General features: G+C 49.8%; 1 protein-coding gene across 2 annotated transcripts; it reads left to right on the top strand.

The window, feature by feature from the left end:
• The first annotated feature begins 9,311 nt into the window (after window positions 1-9,311).
• AP5S1 (adaptor related protein complex 5 subunit sigma 1) lies at window positions 9,312-12,389 on the top strand. 2 transcript variants are annotated; one of them, XM_037811503.1, is made up of 3 exons: window positions 9,312-9,422; window positions 10,545-10,736; window positions 11,330-12,389. In XM_037811503.1, the coding sequence occupies exons 2-3, from the start codon at window positions 10,561-10,563 to the stop codon at window positions 11,754-11,756; spliced, it is 603 nt and encodes a 200-aa protein (XP_037667431.1). In that variant the 5' UTR covers window positions 9,312-9,422; window positions 10,545-10,560; the 3' UTR covers window positions 11,757-12,389. The 2 variants fall into 2 exon arrangements, with proteins under 2 accessions (XP_037667431.1, XP_037667432.1); XM_037811504.1 differs by lacking the exon at window positions 9,312-9,422 and adding an exon at window positions 9,454-9,755.
• The last annotated feature ends 2,105 nt before the right edge of the window (window positions 12,390-14,494 follow it).

The raw sequence follows: 14,494 nt of genomic DNA, 5'->3' as shown, positions 1-14,494 counted from the left end.
TATCTGTAGCAGTCTGTCCTCACAGCCCCCACCAGGTCATAGCTGAATTACTGGGCATTTAGTGAGCTCCAGATACTTTTCCTTTATTGGCTTGTCTGCCCACCAGGAAGTATTGTGCTCATTTTGCAGGGGAAACGGGGCTTGGTTGAGCCAGGAGCCCAAAGGTCTTCCCCAGTGAGAAGTCCCTGATAATGGCATTTACCCTGAGGTGCCTGGCCCTGCTATATGGCGTGCCCTGGGTTTTCTTCCGGCTTTGGGTTCAGGGCAGGATCTGCTCTGCCTTTCAAAACTTCAGAGGAGGGGGGCGGAGATGCCCCGGCCTCCATTCCTAACCCCCAACTAGGGAAGCTACAACATTCTCCCTGGATGCTCATAAAGAGAAGTGGGTCAGGCAGGGAGGCAGTTTAAAATCCTGGGCTGCCCGCCAGTTTCATGGGTTGTTTTGCTCAGGCCAGGGCAGGGCAGGAGCTCCACCCGGCGAGGAGGCCAGAGCCAGCCAAGTGTTGCTGGCTCACATGGTTAAAGAGCTGCACCAGGCTGGGCAAGGCGCCGGGAGATGGCTGGAGCCCTCCTGGCCCAGTTGGCTGGTGCCCAGGGCAGGGAGCAGGGAGGAACGCTCTTCTGAATTGCTCCCGGTTAACTTTTGCAATGAAAAATTTTTAAAGATCTTTTCTTTTTATAGTGAAGACTAGTCAGCATTCCCTCCAGGGCACACAGAACACAGACCTGGGGAACCACCCAGCTCAAGATGTAGGCCATTTCTAGCACCCCAGGAGGCTCCCTCGTGCTGGCTCACAGCACCCCCATGCCAGAGGGAACCACTATTCTGACCTCCATGATGGGAGATTCATTTTGCCTGTTCTCAGCCTTCATGTAACTGGGATCATACAGCTCACCTGTTTTTGTGACTGGCTCCTTTCACAAAATGTGAAATGTACAATGATTTTGACATTCACCCACGTTGATGCATGCAGCAGCAGTTTGTTCTTTTTCATCACTGTATACGATTCCCCAGTAGGGACATAGCACAAAATGGAACGATTCATTTTACTCTTTTTACTTCTGTTCCTTTGTTAGTTTTGAAGACTTTAAAAAATTAAGGTATAATCTATATGCAGTCAGATTCAAAGTATACAGTTCTGAGTTTTGCACACAATTGCGTAACCACCACTACAATCAAGATACAGAACATGTTCATTCTACTCTTGGTGGCCTGTGTGGGACTATTGCAGGTTGTGCTAGAAATATACCAGGATGGGAACTGCTGGGTCCTTGTGTGTATGTTCAGCCGTAGTACTTTCCACACAGTTCTTCAAGGTGGTTATATCAGTTTCTCACCAGCAGCATCTGAGGGTTCTTGTTGCTCTATATTTTTGCCTAAACTGGTAAATACACTTAATTTCTCTTTCCTAAACAGAACATTTGTCTGCTGTGTCTAGCAAAGGGCTGTGTTACTGTCGACTGCTGAACTGATAAGCCATGACTTGGAGGCAGCAAGCGTTCAAGTGTCATAGCCCAGCACGTTTTCTGACTTTTGTACAGAAAAATGAGGCAACATTCGTCTTCATTTTTTTTTTTGAGTCAGATTCTTAAAAGAATTAAAGCGACTCTGGAGTTAATCAGTTGTGAATCACTGACTTGAGTCCTGCTGATAACAACCCACAACCATCTAGATAACTTATAATTTCTAAAATCCATGGACTTGAACACATAAACACCATATGCCCCAGAGGCAACAAACCAATTGGTGGTGGAGAAAGAAAAGATGCTTAGACGAGGAGGATCATGGCAATGTGGAATCTGGAAACAGTTAGGAGAGGGCAGTTGAGTAATGATGAAGTTGCTGTTCTGCAGCCATGAAAATCATGCCTTAAGAGAATATTCGATGATGTGAAACTATTCACGATCTCGTGTTCAAAGAAGACAGTTGGTCCTGGGACAAAAGGTGGGGAAGCATTCCCACCCTGCCCACACAGGGGAAGTCTGTGTAGGTGCCAAAGAGTGCGGTTAGGATTGCAGGATTGCCTGAGCCCCGCCCAGCCTGCCCTGGCACACTCGCCCCTGGGAGGGGTGGCACTTACAGCTGCTGGGCTCTGAGTCAGCGGCCGGGGCAGCAAGAGGGAAAGAGACTGAGCCTCACGTGGCTCAGCCTGAGCCGCCTCGTAGGTCCTCCTGGCTCCCAGCCCACAGGAAATGCTCGGTTTGAAAGGACGAATCACACATGGCCTTGTCCTCCTGGGACCCTGCCAAGATGACTGCCATGGAGCCTGGGGCTCCCAAGAGGGGAGGGCTGGAGGGGGAGGGGGCCTCCTGGGTTGGGATCCGGAGTACTAGGGAAGGAGGTCATCGAATCAGGGATCGGAAGGGAGCTCTCAGGGTTGGGTTATAGAGAGTAAGCAGGGCTGGGGTTGCAAGGAGGCTTGTGACTTCTCAGGGCTGGGGGGTGCAGGGCCATGCTGGGCCAGCCTCTGGGGCAGTCATGAGGGGACAGGGGGGAAAAGGGGCAACACATGGGGAATAGAAGGGGCAGGCTGAATTCTGTCCACATGTGCACTTCCGTCAGAATTCCAACACATGTGTGACATCAGGCAAGTTACTTAATCTCTCTGTGCCTCCATTTCCTCATCTATAAAATGGAGATAACAAAGCCCCTACTTCAAAGGGTTGTGGATTGCATAAAATGATTTGGTTTATGTAAAGCACTCAAGACAGGGCCTGCACACAGCAAGTGCCATACAAGAGTTCCCTATGCTTGTTATTATGTAGTGTCTGGTGGGGGTTAAAGGGAAATCAGGATGAGCCTAAAAGCATGTAATTGAAAGAAAGGGAGAGAACTCGTACAACTCAACAACAAAAAGACAAAAAACTCAATTAAAAAGTGGACAGAGGACTTGAATAGCCATTTTTCCAAAAAAAGATCTACAAATGGCCAACAAACAGATGAAAAGATGCTCAATATCATTAGTCACTAGGGAAATGCAAATCAAAGCCACAATGAGACACCACTTCACACCCACTAGGTTGGCTATTATTTATAAAACTGAAAATAACAAGAGTTGATGAAGCTATAGAGAAACTGGAACCCTCAAACATTGCTTATGGGAATGTAAAGTGGTGCAGTGGTGTGGGAAACAGTTTGGTGGTTCCTCAAAAGTTAAACTTAGAATTACTCTATGATTTGGCAATTGTACACCAAAAGAAATGAAAACAGGGACTCAAACAGATACTTGTGCATTAGTGTTCATAGCAGCATTATTCACAATTGCTAAAAGGAAGAAACAACCAAATTATCCATCAACAGATTACTAGATAAACAAAATGTGGCATATATATAAAATTGAATATTATTCAGTCATTAAAAGGAATGAAGTTCTGATACATGCTATAATATGGATGAATCTTGAAAACATGCTAAGTGAAATAAACTAGACACAAAAGGACAAATACTATATGATTCCACTTACATGAAATATCTAGAAGAGGGAAAGTCATAGAGACAGAAGGTAGATTAGAGGTGACCAGAAGCTAAGGGGAGGGGCAAGGATAGGTGATTGTTTAATGGGTCCAGAGTTTCTGTTTAGGGTGATGAAAAAGTTTTGGTAATGGATGGTGGTGATGGTAGCACAACATGGTGAATATAATTAATGCCACTGAATTGTACACTTAAAAATGGATAAAGTGGGAAATTTTGTGTTACACAATAAAATTTTTCAAAAAAGCTGGAGGGTGGCCTGTGGATTTCTTGTCTCTGCACATGGACGAGCCACCAGGTGATGAGTAACAGTAGAGACATCAGGCAGTGTGTAAGGAGCTGGGCGCCTTCTGCGCTGGTCGAGGTGGCCGTTAGGAAGCTGTAGGTGGGGGTCTGCTGGAGACAGAGTACGGGGAAGCAGCTGGGTGGTCTGCAGGAGGGTCCCAGCCCAGGGATATGTCATCCTTAAGATGGTCCAGGGATGCAGGGCGTGGGGTGGGAGAGAGGGACAAAAATTGCCTGACTTTAGTCCCCTTTATTCCAGGGCACCCAGAATCCATCCCATTTTAGCCTGCCTGGATTCTCAGTAAAAGTAAACCCCCTCTTCCTTTTCATTCCCTGCTCTGCTCTTTGAGAAATGGAGAAACACCCTGATCAGGAAGTGGTTCAAAAAATTCACTGCCTGGTGCTTGTCAGTTCCACCTGATTGTCTCTCCCTCATCCAGAAATGGGTGGTGGCTGGACTGGTCTGGCCTGAGACCTCTGGTTCTGTAAAGATCATCAACAAGGGTGTTCAGCTGTCAAAAGCCAAGGGGGTGAGCCTGGAGGGGTGTAGGCAGAAACTAGAGGGTCAGCTGGTACTGATGGGTGGGAGGAGTGGCCCAAGAGATGGCTGAGGACTGGGGCGTTGCTTCCCAAGACCAGCTGCCCATTAGCGATTCGGGACCCAGGTGTGGCTTGGGCAGGTGGGGAAATGGGAACTCGCTTTCCAATTTGAATCATTATCAGTCACTGTGGGTGCATCTCGGTGGGCCCAGTAGGCTGCAGGGGGAATCAGAAGGCAAGCACTAGGTCTCCTGCCATTGTGGGGCAGGCCTCACCCCACTGTGGGTACAGAGCAGTGGAGGACGGGAGCGCCGGGAAGGAGTCAATGAGGGGGGGCAGGGAAGGGCTACAGGTACACCCCCCCACCCCAAGCTCGGAAGACCATGAGAAGAGCAAGGCTGGAGAGTAGGGCAATGGGTGCCCCTGCCCACAGCCTGAGGAAGGGAGGAGAGGGGCAAGGACAGGGTGGTGAGGCCCCAGACCCCATCCATGTGTTGGGCAGACCACACCCAGCCCCCTGCTTCCTCCAAGCTCCTTTGGTTTTTTTTGGTAGAGCTTTATTTCTTCCTTCACTCCGTCTCTGTCTCTGACACACAAGCCCACTCTACTCATATCCCACAACCCCACAGCCACAGTGCCTGGCCCGTGCTCCACCCAAGCTCTGGGATTACCACTATCAAAGCCTCACACACATGCACACGCACACACGTTGCCTCTTCTAGTTTGCTAATGCTGCAGTTTTGCAAAGCACCAGAAATGGATTGGCTTTTTTAAAGGGGGGTTATTTGGTTACAAAGTTACAGTCTTAAGGCCATAAAGTGTCCAAGGTAACCCATCAACAAAGGATACCTTCACTGGAGAAAGGCCTTTGGCATCTGAAAAACCTCTGTTAGCTGGGAAGGCATGTGGCTGGCATCGGCTGATCCTGGGTTGTGCTCCACCTCTTCTCTCAGCTCCTGTGCGTTCTTCAAAATGTTGCTCTTGGGGCATTTGTCCTCTCCTAGCTTCTCCAGAGCAAAAGTCTGCTTTCAAAGGTCGTCTCCAAAATGTCTCTGTAAGCTGCAGCAGCAAGCTCTTTCTGTCTGAGCTCTTACATAGTGCTCTAGTAAACTAATCAAAGCCCACACTGAATGGGCGGGACCACACCTCCATGGAAATTATCTAATTGGAGTTATCACCTACATTTGGGTGGGTCACATCTCCATGGAAACAATCTAATCCAAAGTTTCCAACTTAATCAACACTAATACGTCTGTCCCCACAAGACTGCATCAAAGAACATGGCTTTTTCTGGGGGACATAATATATACAAACCGGTACATTGCCCCAAACATACTCAGACAGTTCTGTCTTCAAAGCAGGGCTTGTGACCCCAGGAGGAAACAGGAGGTCCAACCTCCAAGCTGCCACCAGACCCAGAAGGTCCCACCTATCCTTCCAGAGCTGATCAACACTCTTTCCTGTCCTGACTGGACTGACCAACGGCTATCAACATTTGTTGATCTGAGGATCTACTATGTACTGGGCTCTGCCCTGCCTTCCAGAACTGCCTCACCATGCCCACTCCACATGCTGCCTTTCCTAGGGAAGCATTAGGTTGCATGTAACAGAAACCTTACACGGCAGATGAACCAAATAAATGCGTAGTCCTCAGAAGCTTTGGGTTGGCAGCTGCAGCAGTGGTGGGTGCTTCTGCAGCATCTCTGCGGGCCCAGGCACCTTCCTGCCTCAGTCCTCAACACATGGCTTTTGACCTCAGGGGCACAAGACGGCTAAGGGGGGCAAACTCAGGGAATGGCATCTGAGTCTGCCCCCGTTATCCAGAAAACTATTGTTTTCCTGAGGCCCCACCCGGGTGGCTTCCACTTCCCGTGTCAGACACGGCCCACGTAGTGCCCCACCTGTGAGGGAATCACATGGTGTGTATACTTTTGGGTCTGGTTTTTATTCAACCTTAGTTTTTTTCTTTTCCATTGCCATACAGTATTCCATTGTGAGTACGCCATTATTTATTTATCCATGGGTGTTTAGGCAGTTTCCAGTTTGGGGCAATTAAGGATAAAACTATGAATATTCTAGTATACGTCTTTAGGTATATACAAGGGATGGATGGAATTGTGAGGTCACGGGCAAATGTGATTAGCATGAATAGATGCTCCAGGGCTGGCTGTTTTAAATGATGTCTGAGCTGGCATGGGTGGTGCCCACGTGGTACCCAGCACACAAAGATCCACAGGAAGTTGGCCTGGCCCAGGAGAGGCCAGTGGCCAAGGAGGGATCTCCCAATTCACAATCAGCAAAACCTTTAAGCAAGACCTCGACCCTGCTGCCTGACCCTTCCCTGCCCTCCCGCTGCCCACCAGGCTGAAGAAGCCCTCCAGGATACCACCTCCATTTGGGTCCCCCACTTTCTTCCTGACTGGTGGCTCAGGCTTGCCTCTCACAGCTCTCTCCTCCATACATCCCTCCCAAGGCTGGTCCCCAAGTGGCCTGGGACTCGGAGTTTACTCAGCAGTGAACTGAGACCCAGATGCTCTGTTCCCTAATGCCAGGTGGGCCTGGTTGGGCGCCCCTCTGTGGCCCCAACCACCAGAGCTCTGTGTCAGCACACCACTGTGATCAGCTGGCAGACAGGAGCCCTGGAGGAGAGAGATAACGACCAAGGACCAGGAACTGTTCCTACCGGGCCAACATCACTCCCCGGCCTTGTGGCTGAAGCCCCACCCTATTTCTGGGGCCCACTCCTCCACCTATCAATATTTTTGTGTGTGATACCTGTGGTTAGAATGCCTGCATCCCCTGGCCACCTCCTCCCACTTCAGTACCCCCCTTCCAGGTCCTGAGGCCCAGAATGCACTCCTTTGGGAGGCCTTGACTCCTAGAGTCCTGCCTTTGGGCTACATTGCCCTGTCATTCATTTCTTCAGTCACCAAGGAGTGTGTTCTGGCTGATTCCAGTCCTACCCCGTGCATGGCCCTGGGGGGTGAAGATGGGCACGATGCCCCAGGTGTAGCCCACAGGAGACCTCATCACCGCAGGCAGACCCTTACCATGGGTGCGAAGGTGGGAGCCGAATGCCTGTGGGCAGAACAGGCAGGAAGGCTTCCCCGAAGTTTTGGTCTGAGTATACGTTAAAGGAAAAAAAAAAAAGGAAGTAAAGGGCATTCCAGGCAAAGGGAACAGCCCAGGTGGGGGGCTCTGAGGCACAGCACACTGGGACACACGTGGAGAGGGGCAAGAGGTTCACAGCCATGAGGTAAAGGAGAGTGTGGGGAGATGAGGGAGGACGCAGGGTAGGCACTGAGGCCCAGACCCCTCTAGGCCAAGCCTCCAAGCCGGGGCTTTACCCCACTGCACGGCTCTGGCTGTGTGCCTTTTTGGCCTTGTTACTATATTTTGAGTGGCCTTCCCTGAAGAGGGGTCTAGGAAGGAGTTTGTCGGAGTTGAGAGTATGAAAGGAAGACAATAGCAGCAGTACTGAGAGCTTGCGCTGGTTGACCCCTAGCTAGGTTGAATCATCTGCCAGGCACACACAGCTGGTGACAGGGTTGGGACCAGAGTTTGAATCTTTCTACTCCAAACCCAGCTCCAGCCTTAATCCACTGCAACGGCTATCAAAGTGGGATTGGAGGAACCAACAACCCAGAATCCAACCCACCCCACCCCCAGAAAATTGCCTAAATATGCAAATTTCCCTCCAGAATCAATTTCCAGGGGGCAAAGCCCAGGAATTGCATTTTCAGCAGTTTTTTTTGGAAATATATCCACATATCATATAATTCATCCAAAGCATACAATCGATGGTTCACAGTATCATCACATAGTTTGTATGCCTCACCATAATTAATTTTAGAACATTTTAATTACTCAAAAACAAACAAAAAAACCAACACAGTCCATACCCATTATCTACCCTCCCATCCGTTACTGATGCTTAGCATTGGTGTGGTACATTTGTTACTGTTGATGAAAGCACATTAAAATATTAGTTAACGACAGTCCATGTTTGCAGTATGTGTGCATTTTCCCCATATACCACTCTATTATTAACAATTTGTTAATGACATTTATTTGTTCTAGTTCATGAAAGAACATTCTTATATTTGTACTATTAATCACAGTCATTGTCCACCACAGGATTCACTGTTATACAGTCCCCTGTTGTAACCTCTAGCTTTCCTTCTACTGACATACTCTAATCTCCCCTTTCCACCATAATCACACACATCATTCAGTGCTGTTAATTACACTTACCATATTGTGCTACCTTCACCTCTACCCATTTCCAAACATTTAAGTTCACCTTTTGTATACATTAAGTATCCACTCCCCATTCTCTACCCATATTCTATTTACTGGTAACCTAAATTCTAGATTTTAACTCTACTTTGTGAGTTTACTTAATAAGTTAGCTCATATTAGTAAGATCATACAATATCTGTCCTTTTTGCATGTGACTTATTTCATTCAACAGAATGTCGTGAAGATTCATCCATGTTGTTACATTCTTTAGGACATCATTCCTTCTTACTGCTGGATCATACAGGACTGCATTTTAACAGGCGCACAGTGATTCTCATGCATACGGTCCAGTTTGAGAAACGGCCCTGCACCTTCAGGCCACAGCGTGGTTATTCCTCCCGGACCTTGGGTCCTCCCGAGGCCGCAGGAGCCTCTTAAGGCTGGGAGGACCCCTCCGTGGTTACGAACCTCGCCCGCTGGAGACAACCCCACCACCCGGCCTCTTTCGGAAAGTCCCTGCGCGGCCGCCGTCGGGCCGCTGCGCCCCCTCGCGGCCGCTAGGGTTAATGGCCTGGGGCTCCGCGGGTCCCCGGCTTCGAGTGGGGACCCTGCGTACCCGATCGAGAGTGACCGAGGAACGGTTCCTGCCCCACGGGGCTTGGGGCGCCGGTCTATTTGGTTTCATGGATCTTTGGGTCCAGCGGCCAGAAAACGCAATCCCAAACCATCCACCGGACAGACAACCCTGCCCCGTCCGACAGCGCCAGCCGCGTGCGCGCGCCCGCCGCGGCGTGCGCAGGCGCCGACGGGCCACGTAGCCGCCATTGCTCTCCGGCTGCTAAGAGGAGTGGCCTGTTAGAAATCCGCGGGCTCAGAAGGAAAGGTGAGTGCGACGCCTCTAGGACAGCGACCCGGAACGGGGTAGGGACAGTACACTCAGTCATGGCAGGGTGTCCCGCTTAGGCTTGGCTCGCTGGAGTAAGGAACTACAACCCCGAGACTGCATTGTGTCACAGTGTTGCGCGATGCAGTGACGTAAGGGGTCTCGGTCGCTACCATTCCTCTGTTGGGGGGGGGGGGGGGACGCCGTGGCGAGGTCTGATGACGCACCCTTCCTGCGGCTGGAGGGTCATTGGAGGTCAGCTCCGGGTCACTGGGCCCGGATTCTCAAAGCATATTCCCTTTTAACTGAAGATTGAGTTAGCCTTAACTACAGGTATCTGATTACTGTGTACCCGCTGCCTTTCAACCCCGGGCCGGCCACTGAGGGAGCCAAACGTTATTATTGTTATTACTTAGTAATCTTTATTTTGAAATAATTTCGAACTTAAAACTGTAAGAATGTCCTTACAAACAACGCCCATATACCCTTTGATAAGATTCACCTGTTGTTAACACTTTGCTCCGTTTACTTTATCTGTCTTCTCTACTTTTTATCCTGTGTCATTTGGGAGGTAATTGCAGAGATGATGTCTCTTTACCCCTAAATACATCAATGTGTAATTTCTAAGAACATAAAAAATAAACATAAAAAATCTCCTACATAAAAATCAGGATATTAACATTGATCACGACTATTATCTAAATCATAGTTCACATTCAACTTTTTCCAGTTGTCTAATAATGTCCTTTATTGAAATTACCTTTTTCTTGGTCCAGGATCCAGTCTAGGAGCACAGGTTGCGTTCAGCTGTCATGTCTCCATAGTTTTCTTCAATCCCGAGCAATTTTGCAGTCTTTCTGTGACTCTTTTACTGACTTTTGAAGATTCCTGGCCAGTTGTCTTGTAGAAACTAGGTTTGGGCTTATCTGAGGTTTCTTCACCATTAAACTGAGCTATTGGCATGTTCGCTGGAGGTGGTGTTTAACCAGAGGACATTACTCAGAGGCCGGGGTGTGTCTTGGTGGGTCAGGAGTGCTCGCAGACCCTGCTAGGCTGGACGCTTTCTGTGAGTGCCTCCCTTCTGGGGTTTCATGTCACCTCACCAAACTGGCTTTCCTATAGCACCCACCCCGGAGCCATGGTCCATGCCTTCCTCATCCACACTTTGCGGGCCCCACATGCCGAGGACACAGGCCTTTGCCGAGTGCTCTACTCCTGCGTCTTTGGTGCGGAGACCTTGCCTGATGACCCACGGCCACATGGTGCTGAGAGGGACAGGCTCCTCCGCAAGGAGCAGATCTTGGCTGTGGCCAGGTAAGTAACCGCACACCCAGCCCCAGGCCATGGCAGACTTCCCAAAGGGTCTTGCACAGTTGCTCATCACTGTTACACGAAAAAGGGTTAAAGAAATAATTATGGTGTCGTCATTATGATATATTATAGTTAGCTTTTATTGGGCCTGTATTTATTTGCTAAGTCCTTTTCAGAGCATTTCATGTTTATTAACTTATTTAATCCTCGTAACAGTCTTGTGAGGTAAGTACAGTTATTAACCCCACTTTATAGATGAGTAAAATGAGGCATAGAGAGTTCAAGGAGCTCTAAGTTTATGCAGCTAGAAAGTGGAGCCAAGGAGCTGCGTTCAAAACCTCCCTTCTCTTGTACACACAAAGTGCAGTAGTTTGGGGCCTGGAGCCTCGATTCCCACAGAGTCTCACTCCTCCTGGCTGCATGGTCCTAAGCAGGGCACTTGGTCTCTCTGGCCTTAGTTTTCTCATCTAAGATATGAGGATAATAGCAGCTCACAGCTTCAGGGCAGTTATGAGGATGACAGAAGTCAGCATGTGGGCTGCACAGTGGCCTCACCAGGCCCTCATGGCTGGCCTGACCCACCCACCGTCCTCCAGGCAGGTGGAGTCCATGTGCCGGTTGCAGCAGCAGGCGTCCGGACGGTCCCCCACAGACCTGCTGCCCCAGTCCTCAGATGAGCCGGTGCCTCTGCATGAGGCTCCACGTGGGGCCTTTCGCCTGGCGGCAGGGGACCCTTTCCAGGAGTCACGGACGGTGGTGTGGCTGGGTGTGCTCTCACTGGGCTTCGCGCTAGTGCTGGACACCCACGAGAACCTGCTGCTGGCCGAGGGCACACTCCGGCTGTTGGCTCGCCTCCTCCTGGATCACCTCCGGCTCTTGGCGCCTGGGGCCAGTCTCTTGCTGCGGGCCGACCGCATCGAGAGCATTCTCTCCCGCTTCCTGCCCCACGGCCAGCTGCTCTTCCTCAACGATCAGTTCGTCCAGGGGCTGGAGAAGGAGCTTAGTGCTGCCTGGCCCCGCTAAGCCCCTCACGGGTGCACCTGGCGGATGGAGGATGTTCCCAGCCAGAGGAAGCTTGCCCTCTGCCTCCTACCCACCTGCTCCCAGCTCTGGTTGATGGGACAAGAGATAGAAAAGGGGCCACGGTAGAGGGCGGAGGGAGGGCTGTGCCTGGCCTCAGCTTTAACCAAATCATGAACTCCTGTGCCAGAAGCTGCTATGTGACTTAGACTGCTGCGTTGCACCAGCCCCATGTCTGCCCCTCAGCACTTCTCCCCGGCCGCAAGACAAGCCCATAGTCATTGCAGCATTCGCTAGTCCCTGAGACTCTTGCATTGGGAAGGTGTCCCCCAACCCTGGGCAGGCCCTGGCCCCTCTGCCTTAGGGCTGCTTTGGCAACACCATCAACAGAGATTTTGTCAGTGAGGGTCTGCTCAGTGTCACACCCCACCACTGTTCAGAAATGCTTCAACAGTTCAACAGGGGATTCTGTAACTTCTTATGTCCTGTTCCCATGTTCCTCTTTCAGCCTCCTTGGAATCCTGGGCTTTCCTCATCTGCAGGGTGAGAAGGTGGCTGATAGGTGGATGTGAGAGGCTTGGCCTCAAGGATATCATGTTACGCATTTTGAATAAAAATTCTGGCTGCGCAATTTTACCCTCCATTTCTATGAGTTTGGTTTTGGGCATATCTGCCTCTGTGAGTGAACTGACTGCTGTGCCTTTGTGATTAAGGATGGGGGCAAATTTCTTTGTCACTGCCCCCTTAATAATTTTCTTGGGAGGCCTCCTCTCTCTTCCCCAAATCACCTCTGTCTCCTTGTGTGCCGCCTCTGGATGGTAGCTCTTGCATCCTCTACTAAAACATGCATTACAGGTGGTAGGTTGGTGTGGGTCCCTGAGAAGCAGAGCCTGAGACAAGGACTGGATGCAAGCGGTTTATGTGGGAGGTGACCCCACACAGCACTGGAAGAGGCTGTAGCCAGTACAGGTGTGTTAGCCAGTTACCACTGTGAGAAAGGGGGCTTCATCCCTCTGGGGACTTCTGGGAGCTAGTGCTCAACATTCAGCTCTGAATTATCCCACATGAGGGCTGGGGGTCTTAGTCCCATCAGTCAGTGGTTCGTGGGCTGATTCCCCCGGCTTGCTCTTCTCTGCTGCTGTAAAATCTTGAAGGCAGTCTGGCCCGTGGCTGCCTACACAGCAGAAAGACCCAAAGGGATATGTGTGGGACCCTCAGCAACAACTGTTAGGGGGCTTTTAATCAGCAGCTTCTAGTTGTGGTTTAAAATTATTCTATTGGCAAATGGAGTCAAGAGGTCACTCTGGAGGGCATTCTTATGCGCTATATAGATACCCTTTTTTAGTCTTTAGTGTATTGGAATAGCTAGAAGGAAATACCTGAAGCTGGCGAACTGCAACCCAGTAGGCTTGATTCTTGAAGACGATTGTGTAACTATGTAGCTTCCACAGTGTGACTTTGTGATTGTGAAAACCTTGTGGCTCACACTACCTTTATCCAGTCAATGGACAGAAGAGTGGAAAAATGGGGACAAAAATTAAATGAAAAATAGTGTGGGATGGGGGAGATGGAATGTTTTGGGTGTTCTTTTATACTTTTATTTTTATTTATCTTTTTTTTTGAGCAATGAAAATGTGTAGAAATTGATTATGGTGATGCACAACTATATGACGATCCTCTGAACAATTGATTGTACACTGTGGATGATTGTATGGTATGTGAATATATCTCAATAAAACTGAATTAAAAATGATTTGTTAATTAAAAAATTCTATTGGAAAAAATGCCTTGATTTACTTGCATTTTCATGATCTTCCTGTAAGCTGTGAGGCGTGGCTTTCTTGGCATGGGCACAACGAGCTTCCTCCTAGGTAGTCAGGGTGTCAGGTGAGAGCCCCAAGGTGTGCCAGCCTTGCATGAGTGGCCTACTGACTTAGGAGGCAGCACCAATGACCAGGTTTTCCCTTCAAAGTGTGCAATCAAGGCCACCAACCTGCCTTCCGCCACCACCACCCTCATCATCCTCATTGAGATGAGGCTACCTTCTCTGTCGTTGGGTGACACCAGTTACCCTCTGGCCTTGGAGACCTAAAGCTGTCTCGGTCTGCATGTGTGACTAAGCCACACCACTGGAAGTGCCCCACAGGTCACTGGTAGGGCCATTCCTGCCCTATGCAGTCTGCTTTTCTGGAGTTTTCCTTCCCAGGCTGGTGGTTCTCACAAGAGCAGATCCCTCTGGCCTCAGTTGAAGGGCCCAACTTGGCTGATCTGAATCCTTCTGGCTGTTTTTCAAACTGAACTTGAGGAAGAGGGTGAAATCCTGCTCCCATGGAAGCTGACAGAAGCTGGGGTTAGGTGTGGCTGGTGGCCTTGGTTCCCATCAGGTGGAGGAAACTGATACACAGAGAATGGGAGTGACAGAGACCACACTCGGGGGCCATGAGCCCTGGTTCCTGTGGTTCCAGAGGCCCAGTGAGTAGTAGGGTGTCCTTTACCCCATGAGCTGGCCCAGCACCCTTTACAGACATTCCTGCTTTTGCCCCAGCACCTCTGAGCCTGATTTCCACAACTTCCCAAACATCCATTGAGCCCACTATGGGCATGACACTTTGCCAGGTCACTTTGCAGGGCACAGAGATGTCCCAAGGATCCTAAAGTAGAATTAGAAGAGAGAGAGCTAGGCGCAGAAGGCTGCAAAGCCGCGGGGGCTGAATGTTAGTGAATTGATGCAAAGTGCTTTC

This window comes from Choloepus didactylus, chromosome 19 (genome assembly GCF_015220235.1).
Source record: "Choloepus didactylus isolate mChoDid1 chromosome 19, mChoDid1.pri, whole genome shotgun sequence".
NCBI classification, from domain to species: domain Eukaryota; kingdom Metazoa; phylum Chordata; class Mammalia; order Pilosa; family Megalonychidae; genus Choloepus; species Choloepus didactylus.
This window is presented reverse-complemented; position numbering and strand designations above follow the sequence as displayed.

Excerpts from the sequence above, each read along its gene's own strand:
- AP5S1 (XM_037811503.1), top strand. The coding sequence starts at position 10,561 with ATGGTCCATGCCTTCCTCATCCACACTTTGCGGGCCCCACATGCCGAG. Across the intron at positions 10,737-11,329 it reads CAGATCTTGGCTGTGGCCAG|GCAGGTGGAGTCCATGTGCC; the intron begins GTAAGTAACCGC and ends ACCGTCCTCCAG.